General features: G+C 42.9%; 1 protein-coding gene and 1 pseudogene across 3 annotated transcripts in view; both read right to left on the reverse strand.

Annotated features, from left to right (window-relative positions):
* Positions 1 to 3414: 3414 nt before the first annotated feature.
* IFNGR2 (interferon gamma receptor 2) overlaps positions 3415 to 19167 on the reverse strand; it is a 45848-nt gene continuing 30095 nt past the window's right edge. Inside the window, exons 5-7 of one of the 2 annotated variants that reach the window (XM_081234227.1) lie at positions 18394 to 18553; positions 17849 to 18006; positions 3415 to 3857 (exon numbers count right to left, since the gene is read on the reverse strand). In XM_081234227.1, the coding sequence (XP_081090353.1) occupies positions 3855 to 3857; positions 17849 to 18006; positions 18394 to 18553 (321 nt within the window). In that variant the 3' untranslated portion in view covers positions 3415 to 3854. Of the gene's footprint in view, positions 3858 to 13609; positions 14508 to 17848; positions 18007 to 18393; positions 18554 to 19167 lie in introns of those variants that run through there. The other variant, XM_081234226.1, reaches the window with a different exon arrangement.
* Positions 6891 to 9413, reverse strand: LOC308617267 (histone H2A.Z-like; annotated as a pseudogene). The gene has a single exon. The product of its transcript is annotated as a histone H2A.Z-like (transcript).

Genomic DNA, 19167 nt, shown 5'->3' on the forward strand with positions numbered 1-19167 from the left:
CCAAAGTCATTAGAAGGAAAGAAATCATAAAGATCAGAGCAGAAATAAACGAAATAGAAATGAAGAACACAGTAGCAAAGATTAATAAAACTAAAAGCTGGTTCTTTGAGGAGATAAACAAAATTGATAAACCCTTAGCCAGACTCCTCAAGAAAATAAGGGAGAGGATGCAAATCAATAAAATTAGAAATGAAAAAGGAGAAATTAAAACTGACACTGCAGAAATACAACGGATTATGAGACTACTACAAACAACTATATGCCAATAAAATGGACAACCACGAAGAAATGGGCAAATTCTTGGAAAGGTACAATTTTCCAAGACTGAACCAGGAAGAATTAGAAAATATAAACAGGCCTATCACAAGTAATGAAATTGAAACCATAATTAAAAATCTTCCAACAAACAAAAGTCCAGGACCAGAAGGTTTCATAGGCAAATTCTATCAAACATTTAGAGAAGAGCTAACACCAATCCTTCTCAAACTCTTCCAAAAAATTGCAGAGGGAGAAACACTCCCAAATTCATTCTACGAAGCCACCATCACCCTGATACCAAAACCAGAAAAAGATATCACAAAAAAAGAAAATTATATACCACTGCTGAACATAGATGCAAAAATCCTGAACAAAATCCTGAACTAGCAAACAGAATCCAACAGCACATTAAAAGGATCATACACCATGATCTAGTGGGATTTATCCCCGGGATGCAAGGATTCTTCAGTATACTCAAATCAATCAATGTGATACACCACAGTAACAAATTAAGGAATAAAAACCATATGATCATCTCAATAGATGCAGAAAAAGCTTTTGACAAAACTCAACACCCATTTATGATAAAAACTCTCCAGAAAATGGGCATAGAGGGAACCTACCTCAACATAATAAAGGCCATATACGACAAACCCACAGCAAGCATCATACTCAATGGCGAAAAACTGAAAGCATTTCCTCTAAGATCAGGAACAAGACAAGGATGTCCACTCTCACCACTCTTATTCAACATAGTTTTGGAAGTCCTAGCCATGGCAGTCAGAGAAGAAACAGAAATAAAAGGAATACAAATTGGAAGAGAAGTAGTAAAACTCATTATTTGCCGATGACATGATAATACACATAGAAAATCCTAAAGGTGCCACCAGAAAACTACTAGAACTAATCAGTGAATTTGGTAAGGTTGCAGGGTACAAGATCAATGCACAGAAATCTCTGGCATTCCTATACACCAACAATGAAAAATCAGAAATAGAAATTAAGGAAACACTCCCATTTACCATTGGAACCAAAAGAATAAAATACCTAGGAATAAACCTGCCTAAGGAGGCAAAAGACTTGTATTCAGAAAACTATAAAACACTGATGAAAGAAATCAAACATGACATAAACAGATGGAGAAATATACAATGTTCGTGGATTGGAAGAATCAATATTGTGAAAATGACTATACTGCCCAGAGCAATCTACAGATTGAATGCAATCCCTGTCAAACTACCAATGGCATTCTTCACAGAATTAGAACAAAAAATCTTTCAATTCGTATGGAAACACAAAAGACCCCGAATAGCCAAAGCAATCTTGAGAAATAAAAATGGAGTTGGAGGAATCAGGCTCCCCGACTTCAAACAATACCACAAAGCTACAGTAATCGAGACAATATGGTACTGGCACAAAAACAGAAACATATATCAATGGTATCGTATAGAATGCCCAGAGATAAACCCATGCACATATGGGTACCTAATTTACGACAAAAGAGGCAAGAACATACAGTGGAGAAAAGATAGCCTCTTCAATAAGTGGTGCTGGGAAAACAGGACAGCTACATGTAAAAGAATGAAATTAGAACACTACCTAACACCACACACAGAAATAAACTCCAAATGGATTAGCGTTAAATGTAAGACCAGACACTATAAAACTTGTAGAGGAAAACATAGGAAAAACACTCTGACATAAACCACAGCAAAATCTTTTTTGACCCACCTCCTAGAGTAACAGAAATAAAACCAAGAAGAAACAAATGGGACTTAATGAAACTTAAAAGCTTTTGCACAACAAAGGAAACCATAAACAAGACAAAAAGACAACCCTCAGAATAGAAAATATTTGCAAATGAAACAACAGACAAAGGATTAATCTCCAAAATATACAAACAGCATGTGGAGCTCAATATCAAAAAAAACAAACAATCCAGTTAAAAAATGGGCAGAAGACCTAAATAGATATTTCACCAAGAAGACATACAGATGGCCAAGAGACATGAAAAGATGCTCAACATCACTAATTATTAGAGAAATGCCAATCAAAACTACCATGAGGTATCACCACATGCTGGTCAGAATGGCCATTATCAAAAAAGCTAGAAACAATAAATGCTGGAAAGGGTGTGGTGAAAAGGGAACCCTCTTGCACTGTTGGTGGGAATGTAAATTGATAACAACCACTGTGGAGAACAGAATGGAAGTTCCTTAAAAAACTAAAAATAGAATTACCATGTGACCCAGCAATCCCACTACCTGGCATATACCCTTAGAAAACCATAATTCAAAAAGAGACATGCACCACAATGTTCATTGCAGCACTATTTACAGTACCCAGGACATGGAACCAACCTAAATGTCCATCGACAGACGAATGGATAAAGAAGATGTGGCACATTTATACAATGGAATATTACTCAGCCATAAAAAGCCACAAAATTGAGTTATTTGTAGTGAGGTGGATGGACCTAGAGTCTGTCACACAGAGTGAAGTAAGTCAGAAAGAGAAAAACAAATACCGTATGCTAACGCATATATATGGAATCTTTAAAAAAAATAATGTTATTGATGAACCCAGTTGCAGAGCAGGAATAAAGAGGTAGACATAGAAAATAGACTTGAGGATATTGGGTGGGAGAGCGAAGCTGGGGTGAAATGAGAGTAGGATCGACATATATACACTATGGAATGTAAAATAGTTGGCTGGTGGGAAGCAGCAGCATAGCACAGGGAGATCTGCTCGGTGCTTTGCGATGACCTAGAGGGGTGAGATGGGAGAATGGGAGGGAGGCTCAAGAGGGAGGGGTTATGGGGACATGTGTATGCATATGGCTGATTCGCTTTGTTGTGCAACAGAAACTAACACGGTATTATGAAGCAATTATACTCCAATAAAGATGTAGTTAAAAAAACCCAAAAAAACAAAACAAGAAACTCCCCCAAACTACAAAGGATATTATTGGAACAACTGGGGGCACTTGTATATAACTGTGTATTGGATAACTAGTAAAAAAAAAAAAAAAGACCTCAGATAGCTACAGCTCTGCGTCTCAAGATGTGAGGCCTGTTGGTTTTCAAAGTTAGGGCTTTTAGGGGCTCGTCTCTCAGGTGCAGGTCCTAAAAGAGCTGTGAATCTTTGTTCTTCCTGGACCAAACTAAAGTGAACTTCGTTCCTGTCTGATATTTATCCAGCTTCAAAAGTGGAAGCACCTGAAGCTACTTTGTTCAAGTTTCCTGAGTTTCTGGGAAGGCCTGGTTTCCCCAAAGGAACGATTTCTGGTAGAAGTCTGAAGGTCTGACCCAAGAAAAAAATCCAGTATAGCCAATGAATTGAGGACAAGAAGGTTTCCAATCAGCAGTTTAAGCCAGGAGAGTAAATCCAGTTCCTATTACTCCATCCTGTCCAGAAGCACAGGTCTTAAGTGAAATGTAATACCAAAGAAACAGTTCCAAATTTTACAACGGATCTATCACTGGTTGTTAGCATATCTTCCCACACCCAAGACACCAAGATAACTTCTACTCACTGTTAAAGCTTTATGATGAGCAAAACTTCCACCACTGTGCTTCCTTAGCATGAGACACGGTCTACTGGAGAGAGGCAGAACTGTGAACAGATGACTGCATAAAGAGGCAAAGTCAAGTCTTATTTATTCAGAGGAAGAAGTCCCCGTGATCAAGCAACAAATTACAAGCTTCTTAAAAAATAGACTGTGCACAGATCTAACTTTCTGGCCTACATTTGCAGCACTGGAGATTACTCTTGAAATATTAATTCAAAGGATATTTTAGAAAACATTATAGACAGAACTCTACCATAAAAGAGCATATATAAATGTAGCATATTTTCTGATGTTATTGAATCATCTTAAATATTGGTTAATGCAAATTTCAATCTCTAAGGCACTTCTACAACATACCTGAAAAATGATCATCATCTTGTACTTGAATGTCCCCACTGAGAAAGAAATTGCCAACTTAAAATAAGTTTATTTCATTTTTAGGAAGCTCTAATTGTTAGAAAACTCACTCTTAAAATAAGTTAAAATCTCTATTCCTCAACTTGTATGCATTTTCTTGGTTTTTAAATTAGGGGCAATTTGATCTTTTTTTGATTTTACAGCTCTAACATAGCTAAAGCTGGCTTTCAGGTCCTTTGCCTCCTTACCTACTCTTCATAATTATTTTTATTAAAAGAAATATATTGTGGTATAATATAAAAATATACTAACTTGAATGTACACTTTAATGAATTTTGACAAATGTAAGTATTTTGTAACTTCTGTTTCCATGAAGGTAGACAATTTTCCTATTACCCCCCTTTGCAGTTTTCCCTTTCCTCTTTGCAGTCACTCTCTACTCCATATATGATACAGGCAACTGCTGATATGTTTTCTGTTGCCAGAGATTCATTTTTCCTTTTCTAGAAAGTCATATAAACAGAAATATAAAGTACATACTCTTGTGTGTCTAGCTTTTTTCTCAGCATAATGTTTCTGACATTCATCCTTGTTGCATTCCTCATAATTCTATCCTTCTGCTGTATGATATGACATTGTATGGATATACCACAACTGGTTCACCCATATAAATCTTGTTGGGGATTTTCTGGTGGTGGCCATTCTGACCGGTGTGAGGTGATGCTTCGATGTGGTTTTGATTTGCATTTCTCTAATGATTGGTGATGTTGAGCATCCTTTCATGTGTTTCTTGGCAATCTGTTTATCTTCTTTAAAAAAAGAAAAAAAAAAGAACCTTGTTTAATATAGTTGATTCATAAGCTTGAGCTCAAAGCAGCACTGTAACTTATGCCCCAAGGAAGCTTCTAACTCATGCATTTTTTCCGTAAGGCCCATTCCAGTCTTGGGGGTCATTTTACACAGTGAAATCAGTAACAAGACATAAAAATGTGAAAAGGGTGGCACAAAATAGGCTGTGGAAAGGACACATTACAGCATGAGAGCTGAAACAAGAAGGCAGAGCTTCATCTCGTTCCACCTCAGCTGGGAATCTGTGGGTCAGGCGACCTCAATTACCACTCGAAGCATGTCTGAAAATGACCAGGGCGTGCCATGAGTATTGACTTGGGAGTTACAAATAAATGTTTTATCGAGTAAGTGAACTTGCAAATAATGAACTTCGACCGCTGTTTATAAAGAACTCTGATTGACCTTATCTTCCTTTAGCATAGCAGTTTTTCATCATCATTCCTATCATGGTCCATCATTTCTTTCCTCATTTAATACTCTGCCATCAGCTAAATCTTCCCACTGGAGGGCCCTATTCGTCATGTCATTTTTCTGCTCAATGCTGATTGCTAACTTGTATCAAGAACTTTCTATGTGCTGTGTATTGTCTCATTCCATCCTCACAATTGGAGGTAGGAACTTTTATCTGGAGAGGTGAAGTGACTTGCCCATGGATCGGGATCACATCTCAGGCCCTTTCTTCCTGAGGGCGAAGTCCTGCTCTTCTCACAGTCCGCATTTCCCGAGCAGCCCTAGAACCTTGGTGTTGCTTTAGGAAAAAGTGCGTGCTGGTCAGAGAACCTTGGGAGACCCTTGGCTGAACTAGGTTAAAACATTTTTTTTTTTCCTGTAAAGTTTTTTTCTTAGAGCTTTTTTTTTTTTTCCTTAGAGCTTTTTATACACTATGTCTTGTATGTTTTTAGGAAGGAAGTGTCAATTCTATGCTGTTTTCCATCCTTGAGTCCTGGAAATTTATCTCCTGGAACATGTTGAGAAATAAAATTTGGGGAAACTGCTGCTCTGGTGACTTTAGAAGAATAGATAGAATGCAGGGAATTAAAAGGAGAGGGAAACTTAGGTGTGGATGTTGTGACCTTGGGAAAAGCCAGTGGCCAGCCTGACATGCAGAATAGAAAAGATGAGGTTGGAGAGAGGAGGAAGAGTACTTCCAGTTGCATTGTTACTGGAGATTTCTGGTGTTGGAGCTGGGATTCTTGGGGGACTATAAATTTAGGTTGATTTGCTTTTCCCTAATTCTGCCATTGCTATTTATTAGCTATGTGACCCCGAGGCTGTTTGTCTTTCTGTAAGTGTGGTTTGAGAATTAACATGAGGGAATGCCTTGTGGTGCCTGGAAACAGTAAGTGATCAATAAAGCTGGGTCCTTCTTTCCCTGGTGGCTTTGCCTGCAGTGGTTTTTCCTTCCTCATTTGATGGCTTTTTGGCCGTTTGTCACAAGGTGGCGTGCCACCTTAAAAAAGAATCTGGAGTCGGTTGGTTTTTGTTTTGAACCTGCCAGTACTTTTTTTTTTTTTTTTGGTAGCAGATTTAACACAGCTTAAGTCATTTTACATAGGGTTTTAATTTTTTTAAATTTTTTTAAAATTTATTTTTATTTTATTTTTGGGGGGGATATGACCTTTATTGAGCTTATCCACCGGAGTGGAAATAATGTCAGTACAAAACCCAATGTCTGTTACTGTAACTTCTACATCACAATTAAAATCCAAACGGTTTTTTAAAAACAGACATCTCAATCAAAACCCACTACTTCAGAATCAATAGCTTCTTTGAAGCCACAGTAACACTTAAATAAGGTTAAGACTAGAATGCAGAAATTCGGTTGATTGGAAAACTAATTAAACTTTCAACTTGCTCAAACAGAATTACAAAAAGGCAAAATTGTGTTTTTCACAGAGATACAGTCCACTGGAATCACCAGCACTGGACAGCTGTTAGAGTATGTGGAGTCCTGAGATAATAAGGAATCCAGGCATCCTTTAGACAGTCTTCTGCTGTCCTTTCTTCCCAGAGATTTGTGGATGTGTGGAATGACACCACCACCAGCAATCGTAGTCTTGATGGGAGAGTCCAAGTCTTCATCTCCACGAATAGCAAGCTGCAAGCGACAAGGGGTAACACGCTTTACCTTCAAGTCTTTTGATGCATTTCCTGCCAATTCAAGTACCTCCACGGTAAGATACTCCAGAATGGCTGCGCTGTACACAGCGGCAGTCGCGCCCACACGTCCATGGCTGGTCGCCCTAGATTTCGGGTGTCCATGAATACGGCCCAGCGTATTTCCTCTCTGCGAGGGGGAAACCGCCTTTGTCTTGGCCTTTCTGGAGTCCTTCCCAGACTTGCCGCCAGCCATTTCGAATTCTGCTGAAGCTCAAACAAGCAAGGCAGAGAAAGGACTAGTCAGATACCCAGCAAGAACCTGCCGCCTACGGCTTCGTCGTGCCATGACTCAAACTGCTCCGTAGGGTTTTTAGGTGATAGTATATGCCTCTTCAATTCTTTAAGCTGAAGCAAATAGGATATTTTAAATTTCTACATGTCAATGTGGCAGGGCAAGCCTTCTAGACCCCCATGGATTATGTCAGTGCAGAGATCACCAGATCTTTGATTTAGGAGCACCTCGTCCAGGTGACAAAAAGGGATTCAGTATGAGGCTAAGTGTATTTACTTCCTGTTATGAAAGTTATCAATGTAGAGATTGACTAACTTTATTTTGAAATAACTTCAGACTTACAGGAAAGTTACAAAAATAACTCAGAGAATTCCTGTATAACCTTTAGATTCCCCAAAGGTTGACATTTTACCGTGCTTGCTTTAGTCTATTTTTTTCCTGAGACATTTGACAGTATGCTGCAGACAGGATGGCTCTTTACCCTTGAATAGTTCTGTGTATATTTCCCCAAATCACAACTGCTGTACAATACCAAAATCAGGAAGTTAACGTTGATACAGCACTAAGCACTTCATTCAAATTTTGCCGAGTGCCCCACTAGTATGATTTATAGTAAAGAAAAATAAGTTTTTTTCAGTTCCAGAATCCAGTCCGTGATCACACGTTGCATTTAGTTGTCATGGCCCTTTAGTGGCTCTTAACTTTGGACAACTTCAACCTTTGTCATTCATGACTAGGTTTTCTTTTCTTTTCTTTCTTTTAATAAATTTATTTATTTATTTGTTTGTTTTTATTTTTGGCCGTGTTGGGTTTTCGTTGCTGTGCGTGGGCTTTCTCTAGTTGCGGCGAGCAGGGGCTACTCTTCGTTGCAGTGCGTGGGCTTCTCATTGTCGTGGCTTCTCTTGTTGCGGAGCACGGGCTCTAGGCGCGTGGGCTTCAGTAGTTGTGGCACGTGGGCTCAGTAGTTGTGGCTTGTGAGCTCTAGAGCACAGGCTCAGTAGTTGTGGCGCACGGGCTTAGTTGCTCTGGGGCATGTGGGATCTTCCCAGACCAGGGCTCGAACCTGTGTCCCCTGCATTGGCAGGTGGATTCTTAGCCACTGTGCCACCAGGGAAGCCCATGACTAGGTATTTTTGAAGAATGCAGACCAGCTGTTGTGTAGAATGCCCCTCAATTTTGGTTTGTCTGATGTCCCATCAGGAGTAGATTCTGGTTATACAGTTTGAGCAGGAATAACACAGAGGTTATGTTTTCAGGACATCAAAGCAAGCACACATCTGTCCCAGTACTGGTGATTTTACCTTTGCCTGCCTTGATGCTCAAGGTGGTGTCCACCAGGTATCTCCGCTGTAAAGTAGCTATTTTTCTCCTTTATAATTATTAAAGTACCTTGTGGGGAGAGAGACTGATTAATAAGTCAACAGAACATGTTCGTTGCACTTTTTACTGACAGCAGTAAGTAGACTTGAACTAAAGTGGCCCTGTGATATGACAGAGGAGATATACAATTTGTGTTTAACAAATTATGCTCTTTACATATATAAATGCTTCTTGTCTGGTTGAAGAAAAACCCAGATGTGGGGGGAGAGGGCGAGTGTATAATCTTATCCTGAAATCTGCCTGTTTTCAGTCTCTTCCATCCCAGTGTCTCTTGGACCAGAGCACTGAGCTTTCATTTTATACAAAATTTGTGACATTGTTTCATCAAGTTTTATTTTATTTATTTATTTTGGCCGCTCTGCATGGCTTGCGGGATCTTAGTTCCCCAACCAGCGATCAAACCCGTGCCCCCTGCAGGGGAAGCTCGGAGTCCTAACCACTGGACTGCCAGGGAATTCCCATTATCTCATTATGTAAAGGAATATTCTCCAGAAAATCGCTGGAAAACAGAGAGTAAAAAGAAATTTATGTTACCATCTAAAGTCTACTAGTGGCTTTTTGGTGTGTAATAAGTTTTAAAACTGATTTTGCAAGTTAGCATGGAAACCTTACCATTAATTTTGACAGTTTTTCATGAGGAAATTCTAAGTCTCAAAGGAACCAAGTACATTTTTATTCTGTGTATATAAATGGCACCCCTGGGGTTGTGCAGTGCACAACCTATACAGATGTACACATGGCCCTGACTATCGGTGCTGTGTTCATCTTTTAGTTGTAGCATGGGGCTGGCCACTTGAGAAGTGTTTGGGGTAGCTGCAGTTACACACAGTCATACTAAGGTTCACAGCAACACTTCAGAAAGGAGCTAGTAAAGAAGCATATCGGTTTAATTGATTAATTGAATTTTATGCCAGGCCCTTTACTTGCCCATTGGCAAGGGCCTCAGAGTCCTATGTGGACTAATCAGCTCTTGGCGGGCTTAGGCCTTCTCTCATGCTCTCAACTACAAAAAGTACACTTATTTTCTACAGGGATGATATCAAATAGTTCTATTCACTTGAATGCAAACATGAAACAAGTCCAATTCATATTTATTATAAATTTTTATTCACAGCACTATTTAATTACAAGGGAAAAGTAGTTAATGTCTTTTGCAAGTGATTATGTTTTAACCAGGGGTATGTACATAAAGAAACCCTGGGGGGTCTGCCTCCCCCCTTTTTTTAATAAATGGGGGGCCTGGAGAAGCCACTCCTGCCTGTATTTCATCATCGGTTTGAAATTTTAGGTGGCATCTCCGTCTTCCTAGAGTGTCGGCGAATGGCACTGACCAGATCCCTCCCCGGAGCCAAGTGCTGCTCCAAGTATCCACTCTGACCAGCTTCTGTGCCCTCCCGAGGCAGCTGGCCATCTTGCCTCACCACAAACTGGAAGCAAGGAGGAAGAGGTCACTTTTACTGTATCCCCATCAGAGAGCTGTTGCTTCTTAGGAGAGCCTGTGAGCACTGAGGAGCGGGAGGTCTGACTGCTTCACGGGGAGGTGCCTGTGTGGATTCGAACTCTCACCAAACAGTTGGGACGGTTTAGGATGTTCTCGCCTAAAATACAGGCTTTCTGGCATAAAGCAAAGTTATTTTGGAGGGCCCTGGGGCACCTTAGGGATATACAGTTGTTTACCAGTAGTTGAAAGCAGCATAACTAGTGACTATGCAGACTTTTAAAAAACACTATGGACAGAGATAAGTGATGGTAACTGAAATAAAAGTCACAAAGGCAGATGCCCCAATCACGGGCTAGGACCTGTGCTGTTCTCCACGCTGGTAGTTTCTGGTGAGAGAGCAGCGGCGGTTTCTCCAGTTACAGCGCACCAGCCAGTGACCTACAGATATGGAGACAGTCTCCCTTCTCTGACCCTATCCCTCCTCCAACCCCCCCTGGGGGCCTCCCCTCTCCAGCCCCATGTCCCTCAGCTCCTCGCCCTGCTGGCCTTGGCACCATCCAGAACAAGAGGGCTTCACCCAGCATCTTCCTGTCCCAGGGCTCTGAAGTTGTCTGCAATCTGCAAGCTGAGCGCTGCAGAACCCCCAGGGGGCGCTATTCACAGTGAAGTGCAGGAGATCGTATGTTCACTTAAGAAGAAAATTCGTGGCACACATCAAAGTGTCTTGAAAGATGGATGTCCTATCTAATTCACATAACGGTACATTATGGGCTAGCAGCGTCCTTGATCCAACTCACCCGTCATCTCTGGGTGACCTGTTATTGATGTAGGGCCTACTTTCCTCCATTGATCTTCATACTCCTAAATTGTATCCAGGGTACATTGTCCATAATGTGCTTTATAGAATACATGCAAGAATCAAATACCCCTCCTCCTGTATAATATATGAGCCTTGAATTAAACAGTCTCAGTATCAAATGGGGTCTTGTAGGGACCTTCTGTAACTGTATAAACCTAAATAATGGAAGTGAGTCTGTTTTCTCCTATACAATGAACACTGCATTGTACAGATCAGGGGTCATCAAACTCTTTCTGTAAGGGTTCAGGTAGTAAATATTTTAGGCTTTGTAGGCAAACAGTCTCTTGCAACTACTCAATTCTGCCTTGCAGTGCAAAAGCAGCCATAGGCTATATAGAAATGAATGAGCATCACTGGGTCCCAAAAAAGTTTACTTATGGACACTTAAATGTAAATTTCATATACTCTTCATGTGTGATGAAATATTCTTCTTCTTTTGATTTTTTCAACCAGTTAAAGATATAAAAACTATTTTTAGCTTACAGCCTGTACAAAAACAGGGAGCAGGCTGGATTTGGCATGTGGGCGGCAGTTTGCCCTGTTATAGGTAATTTATAGACTGTTTCCAGATCAAACATGATTACTTAGCTTGACTAGAAATTAATGTCCCAAGTTAGTATAAGTATTAATCCCATTGCTTAGTCATTTATTTGACAAAGTAGAACCAGGTGTTTCTTTTTGGAAAATACTATTAAAAAGGAGTATCTTACTCAAATAATTCCTGACCTTTCTCCCTGGGGCTGGATAACAGGCCAGCCCCATGCCTCCTGGGGATGCTTACTGAGGAAGGATGGCGCGGGCCTGAGAGGAGAAGCACGCTTGGACGCTTGGTGAACCCAGTTGGGTGTCAGTGTAGCCCCTCCCCTATAAAGCAATAACCTTGTAGAGTTTGGCCCCTGAGTAGCATCTGGAAGTAGCGCTGGCCCTGGGCTTGGGCTCTGAGTCTGTCACTCACTGAAGCTGCTGCCTGCAATTAAGAAGGGCCTTTCTGGGCCTGAACCCCAGTCTGCCCCAGGACACTGGACTGATTCCACCCCGAACCCAGTTCAGCCTTATCAGAATCTGGTCCCCACGGCCAGCCTGCTTGCCCCCGACCAGCTGGCACCTCCTTTTATGGAGGGTGGCACAGAAGAGCTTATTCCTAACAGAGCTGATCTGTCCCCCTTTCTGCTGGGTTCAGACTCTTAGCCGGTTCTCTTCCTGCTGTATCCATGTCCTCCTGTCCTCACTGGGCTGCTTTGTGTGGCCCAACAGAGGAAGCTCTTCTATCTTATGTTTTCCTAAATGATTTGAGGGAGGTCTTTACCATTTCCCTCTACTAACTCTTTCTCCAAACCTGTCCCAACTCAAGGTGCACCTCATCAATAGACATCTCACAAGGGGACTCGCCTGGGGTGGGTGGGTGTCCTTTTCTCTCATGTCACCCTGGATGGAAGGGTGCACAATGATTGGCTAGAAAGTCAGCCCAAGAGCCAATTCCTCACCAGAGGCACAGGGCCCCAACGGAGACAGAGAAGGTGGTTCTATCGACCAGTGCTGGAAGCTTCATATACCTCCTGTCAGCATCGCCTCTTCCCACTGTCAAGGTTAGGCTGCCAGTAGGGGCTTCTTTCTCAAGCAACCTTACGGCAACATGTCACTTTGTGTGTGTGTTGGAGGGGAGGAGTGAAGCTACACATCCATTTCCTAAACGTTAAGAGTCATATATATGGATTTTTTTTTTTAGAATATATTTTCTTTTCTTTATTTATTTATTTATTTGGCTGTGCTGGGTCTTAGTTGTGGCATCTTTAAGTTGCGGCATGTGTGATGAAGTTCCCTGACCAGGGATCGAACCCAGGCCCCCTGCACTGGGAGCGTCAAGTCTTAACCACTGGACCACCAGGGAAGCCCCCATGTAAATGGATTTTTAATTAATATCCTCTGAACAAAATAACCCATCAATACTTGCATCGTCAGAAGACTTGCAGGTCCAGTGGCTATCACTATTGCCCATTGCCTAATTCTCTTTACATGCCTTGCTCTACACATGTGACATATCATGTACAAATGCAGCGCTGATGCAGCTTCTGAGAATCCCCTTCCTAACTTTTCAAGGAATCAAGTGACACAGGTCAAAATTTCTTGCTGCGTGACCATGAGGCCTCTGGGTAGCTCTACTGGGTGTTATTTAAGAAAACAAAAATTTAGATATAGTCATTTTTTTTGTTTTGTTTTTGTTTTTGTTTTTTTTGCGGTACGCGGGCCTCTCACTGTTGTGGCCTCTCCCGTTGCGGAGCACAGGCTCTGGACGCGCGCAGGCTCAGCAGCCATGGCTCACGGGCACAGCCGCTCCACGGCATGTGGTATCTTCCCGGACCGGGGCACGAACCCGCGTCCCCTGCATCGGCAGGCGGATCCCCAACCACTGCACCAGGGAAGCCCGATATAGTCATTTTTTAAAGTTGAAACTTTGCAGAAAATAGACCAAAATAGAAGGTGAAGGGAAAAAACTTCACAGACTTTTAAAAAGTTAACTATACAGTCTTTTATTTCTAGCTTGAAAAAAAAATGACCCTTAAATTAATGGGAAACTATTTACAGGATTAATCACATTTTAAGCCAGGACACTCAGTGTCCCTTGTTGGGAGAGGCTGGGACAGCTTAGGTGACCTGCCCAAGGGGCCCAAGCTCCTTGCCATAGCCAGGAGAGGACCCCGTCTCTTGACCGCCTGGCCCCACCCACAATGTACAAAATATCAGAGGGGTGCCACAGCCATTTTGATAACAAATAATTATGGGACATTTTAGTGTTTAAGAGAAACCTTAATTTTTTTCGTATGTAGAATCGGTCTAGAAACTTGTAGGATTTAGGAAATTCTTTTTTTTTTTTTTTTTGTGGTACGCGGGCCTATCACTGTTGTGGTCTCTCCCGTCGCGGAGCACAGACTCCGGACGCTCAGGTCCAGCGGCCATGGCTCACGGGCCCAGTCGCTCCGCGGCACGTGGGATCTTCCCGGTCCAGGGCACGAACCCGTGTCCCCTGCATCGGCAGGCGGACTCTCAACCACTGCGCCACCAGGGAAGCCCTAGGAAATTCTTTGTTTAAAAAAAGTAAGTTTTTCTCTCCCACGGGACCCACGACCTCTCCCCAGGCACCCCCGGGTCTTTTCACGACAGGAAGAAGGAGTAGTGGGCTCCATCAAGTCCTGAAAGGCACATCCTCAGCTTCACTGTCTCAGGGTGCTCCTTGCACGGGCTGGTGGCTTGGATCGGTGCTTTGGTTCAGAGTGTTTTGGAGAATGTCTTCTTGCTCATTCTCTGGAAACGACACAATGGACACAGAGTCCCAGGCATCATCCTTTGGCGAGCTGTCCTTGTCCAAGGCGTCTAAGATGGGCTGAGCTGGATCCTTTAAATACTTGAAAAGGTTGAACACCATTATCATAACTTGTTTATCGGTTCCAAATACCAGAACTTCATACTTCAGTTTTAGTTGGCATAATCCTATTTCATTCAGGTATAACTTCCAATTCTGTCCACCAACGAAGCAACTTCTAAAACCGGAACCCCTGTTCACCCCCCATCTCAATAACTCACACGAATCCAAGGGCCAACCCAGGGAATACTCTGAAAGCATGAAAGGGCGTAACTCAGGAAAAGCAAGTTCTGACTTGCTGTGCTGGATGAGGGCTTGTGGATTATTAATCCTAAGATGTCTCTGGAATTCTAACTTTTCAGGGAAGGAGGAAATGGAGCCTCTTGTTCAACTACCATGGGGGCAAAGAGGGAAAGTTCACGAGCATTTTTCTCAGCCGCTCCATCCACTGGTTGGTTCTACTTCACACAACACACGGGGTGCAGAGGGTCTGGGCTATGCAGCCCTGGGCGCATCAGAAAGCGCAGGTCCTCAAGGCAAAGTGCTGGTCCACGGGCCTGAACTCACCCTGGCCCTCCTGCCTCGGCTCTGGGCTTAGCCATCAATCACCAAGTTACCAAGAACCAACTGCCTGGCTCTTGGAAATGCTGAAAGATACTGAAATACAGTCAGCTTAGAGCTGGCTGATGAGAAGACCAACGACCACGAATCACGCGCACTTGTGAGACCTCAAAAATATAAGTGAAACCTGACTCATTATTCTCATGTAACTTCAGTGACCTTTCATATAGACTTTTCACACTTTCCCAGAAAAGTGAACCGAAAGACTTTATGTTTTAGATTCAAGCACCGAAGGAACAACTAGTAGTAAATTCACTTACTAGGGTCCTGCTGCTAGTTCTGTGAGACAGTTATTTGTTTGTTTTTTAAATTTTTTGGCTGTGCCACGTGGCATGCGGGATCTTAGTTCCCTGACCAGGGATTGAACCTGTGCCCCCTGCAGTGGAAGCTTGGAGCCTTAACCACTGGACCACCAGGGAAGTCCCGAGACAGAAATTATTGATGCAAGTAAAATTCTGAGTTGAGAGCTGTTACGTTGTGACAGTATTAACCAGGGAAGGTTTTTTTGTGTGTGTGGTAAGAACACCTAACATGAGTTCTACCTCCTTCACACAGTTTTAAGTGCACAACACAGTACTACCTACGGGCACAATGTTGTACAGCAGAAACCAGAACTTATTCATCTTGCATAACTGAAACTTTATACCATTTGAAAGCAACGCCCCGCTCCCCCTGCCACCTGGCCCTTGGTAACCACTGTGCTACTCTCTGCTTCTATGAGTTTGACTATTATTCTATTTAGATTCTTGATAGAAGTGGAATCCTGCAGCATTTGTATGGAGGTTCCAGGAGGGAATTTAACATGTGCTTCACATAACGTCTGTGTACTTTAAACACCTCATGACAGAGGAAGGAAAACAAGTGACTGTAGCTCTTTCTAGAAGCACCACTCTGTCTTTACAGACTAGGTACAACAACATAAGGTTCTGTTTCCAGGTACTTTTCCAGTACCCTGATTTTACTGCAGAATGATGAACCTCCAGAAGCAAATAGTTCTAAATATGCTTCTATCAGCTAGCTTCTAATCCCAAGAATGTCCTGGCTGTCTCCTCAGAGGGCCTGGTTCCCTTGCAGAGCCTCAGGGGGTCGCTGGAGCTGGGCACGAAAACAAGACTTTCCATAAGACCTACCCGCTCCACTTTTCTTTCTTAAATCCTTTAATATACTGGTAACATCCCCTGTGTACTCGGCATGCAAAGCTTTGAACTCACGGCTCTGGGTGCATTTACTCTAGAATCCTCCTGCCTGCACACTGTCTGACCCAAAGCTCATGCTCTCGACTGCTGTCCCCACTGGTCCATGTCCCCTCCAGCCAGGCTCCAAAAGCCCGGGACTGTCGTGCTGTCTCCAGAGGGACCTACTGCGGCCGATCTCCTGGCCGGGCCAGACCAGCCCACCTTTTGGCCAACCTCGTGCCATTAAAAAAGTTAAAAAAAAAATTTTTTTTTTTACTTTATTTAACTAATCAATTAATTAATGTATTTGGCTGTGCCGGGTCGTAGTTGCCGCATGTGGGATCTTCGTTGCGGCATGTGGGATCTAGGTCCCTGAACCCTCGGGATTTCCTGACCCCCTGCATTGGGAGCGCTGAGTCTTAGCCACTGGACCACCAGGGAAGTTGCCCCCCAATTTTTTTTAATTGTGGTAAAATACACATAACATAAAATTTACCATCTTAACCATTTTTAACTGTACAGCTCAGAAGTGTAAAGTCTATTCACATTGTTGGGCCATGATCACCACCATCTGTCTCTAGATCTTTTAGATTAATTAATTAATTTATTTGGCTGTGCTGGGTCTTAGTTGCAGCATGTGGGGATCTAGTTCCCTGACCAGGGATTGAAGCCGGGCCCCCTGCATTCGGAGTGTGGAGTCTTAACCACTGGACCACCAGGGAAGTCCCTAGAACATTTTTCATTTTGCAAAACTGAAACTGTCCCCGTTAAACAGTAACTGCCCATTTCCTCCCTCCCTCTGGACCCTGGCAACCACTATTCTACATTCTGGTTCTGTGAATGTGAGTACTCTAAGCACCTCATATAAGTGGAATCATGTAGTATTTGTCTTTTTGTGACTAATTTATTTCCCTTGTCATAATGTCCTCAAGGTTCACCCATGTTGTAGCATGTCTCAGAATTCCCTTCCTTTTTAAGGCTGAGTAATATTCCATTCATATGTATAAACCACATCTCTCTTTTGTTTTTTTGGCTGCACCTGTGGCTTGCAGGATCGTAGTTCCCCAACCAGGGACTGAACCCGAGGCCAGAGCAGTGAAAGCGCTGAGTCGTAACCACTGGACTGCCAGGGAACTCCCACCACATTTTATTTATACATTCATTTGTCAGTGGACACTTGGGTTGTTTCTACCTTTTGGCCATTGTGAATAATGCTGCTATGAACGTGGGTGTACAAATAACCAAGTACTGCTTTTTTTTTTTTTTTTTTTTTTGTGGTACGCAGGCCTCTCACTGCTGTGGCCTCTCCCGTTGCGGAGCACAGGCTCTGGACGCGCAGGCCCAGCAGCCACGGGCAACGGGCCCAGCCGCTCCGCGGCACGCGGGATCCTCCCGGACCGGGGCACGAACCCGCGCCCCCTGCATCGGCAGGCGGACTCCCAACCACTGCGCCACCAGGGAAGCCCCCAAGTGCTGCTTTTAACTCAAATCTCTGTGTCATGGCTTTGTCCACTGCTCTACTCTTAGGTGTTACCAGGGGGGCATGAAAGGCTGACACGTCACCCTTTTAGATGTGTACACACATACCTCTTCTATTTGTGATGGGATGCTTGGTGGAGAGTGAAACCAGTATTTAACCAGGCCTCTGTATTTCAGGACCAGGAAGAGACAGGCCCCCACCAGCACTGACAGCAACAAAAAGGTTCCCACAGAGATCAGGATGACTTGTTGAAGCTTGGTAGAGGCTAAAGAGGTGACATAAAAGTCAACAAGATGACCATCCTACACATGATACAAACATCGGGTAATTTCTCATCCACCACTGCAATAAATAGAGTTCACGTCCCAGTAAACTGGATGGATACTGCCCCTCCTCCACCCAGCCGTGTATGCTTTAATTAATAGTTAGTAAAGGCAATCCTGAAACAAAGCAAGCGTTAGCTGGCCGGCAGCTCTGGCTACTGGAGACTTCAGCACGAGCTTGTTGTGTCTACAGTGAAGTGCTGTCCTAGCCCCGTCTCTCTGGGTCTCCCCACTCTCACCACCCTCCCCCTAGTAAGCAATCCCGGACTGCATTATTTTAGGAGTGTTCCGTTCCCAGCTCAGAAAGGACTTAAGAAAGCATACGTTACCGTCCACTATTGTTTCGGAGCAAGATATGTTGCTTAAATGCCCAGGTCTAGAGACGTTTTCTTTTGCCAAAAACAGTTCCGCCTTGACTTGGAAACAGTATACTCTTAAGGGTTTTAAATCATTCAACGTGATGAAGTTGCTCCTGCAAGGGCGTGTCACCTACGTAAAAAACACCAAGAACCACACCTGAAAATCACCCACATAGACATGGTCAAGCTCCTTCCATCTTCTCCAATGTTTCCTCAAATTCACACTGAACACAATAACCAAAGAAGAACGTAATTCTGTTTCTAAAGAAACAGAATACCAATTTTATATGTATCACCTATGCTTAGAGCAGACAAATTTTTTATGTGAAAATTGGTGAGCGTCAAGAAAGATGCTAATGGCATTAGAGCTGTGTTTCTGGCTGTGAGGTCTGAGGGCCCAGCTGAAGCCCCATCACAGCCATGGAGGGTCCAAAGCTGGAATTTAGCAAATCCCAGTTTCTAGGACGAAATTTCCTCCTTTCAAATGAACATTTTGTATTTCATAGTTAATCTCATCTAGATACTTGAAGTTAAGTCAACAAATAAAGGAAAAAAGGCATTCTAGGAAATAATGTTCCTTTGGTTCCCAATCTGCTTCTGGTTTTCACTGAAATGTGCTGACTCTTTTTATAGTTTTGTTCGAAATGATCTGAGTGATTTATGTCATCAGGAAAGAGGTGGGTCCCAAATTCTTAGCGGATTCTGTCCCCTCCTTCCCTCCCTGCTGCTACCTTCCCTCGGGTC

Source organism: Mesoplodon bidens (genome assembly GCF_964165515.1).
Source record: "Mesoplodon bidens genome assembly, chromosome: 5".
NCBI lineage: Eukaryota > Metazoa > Chordata > Mammalia > Artiodactyla > Ziphiidae > Mesoplodon > Mesoplodon bidens.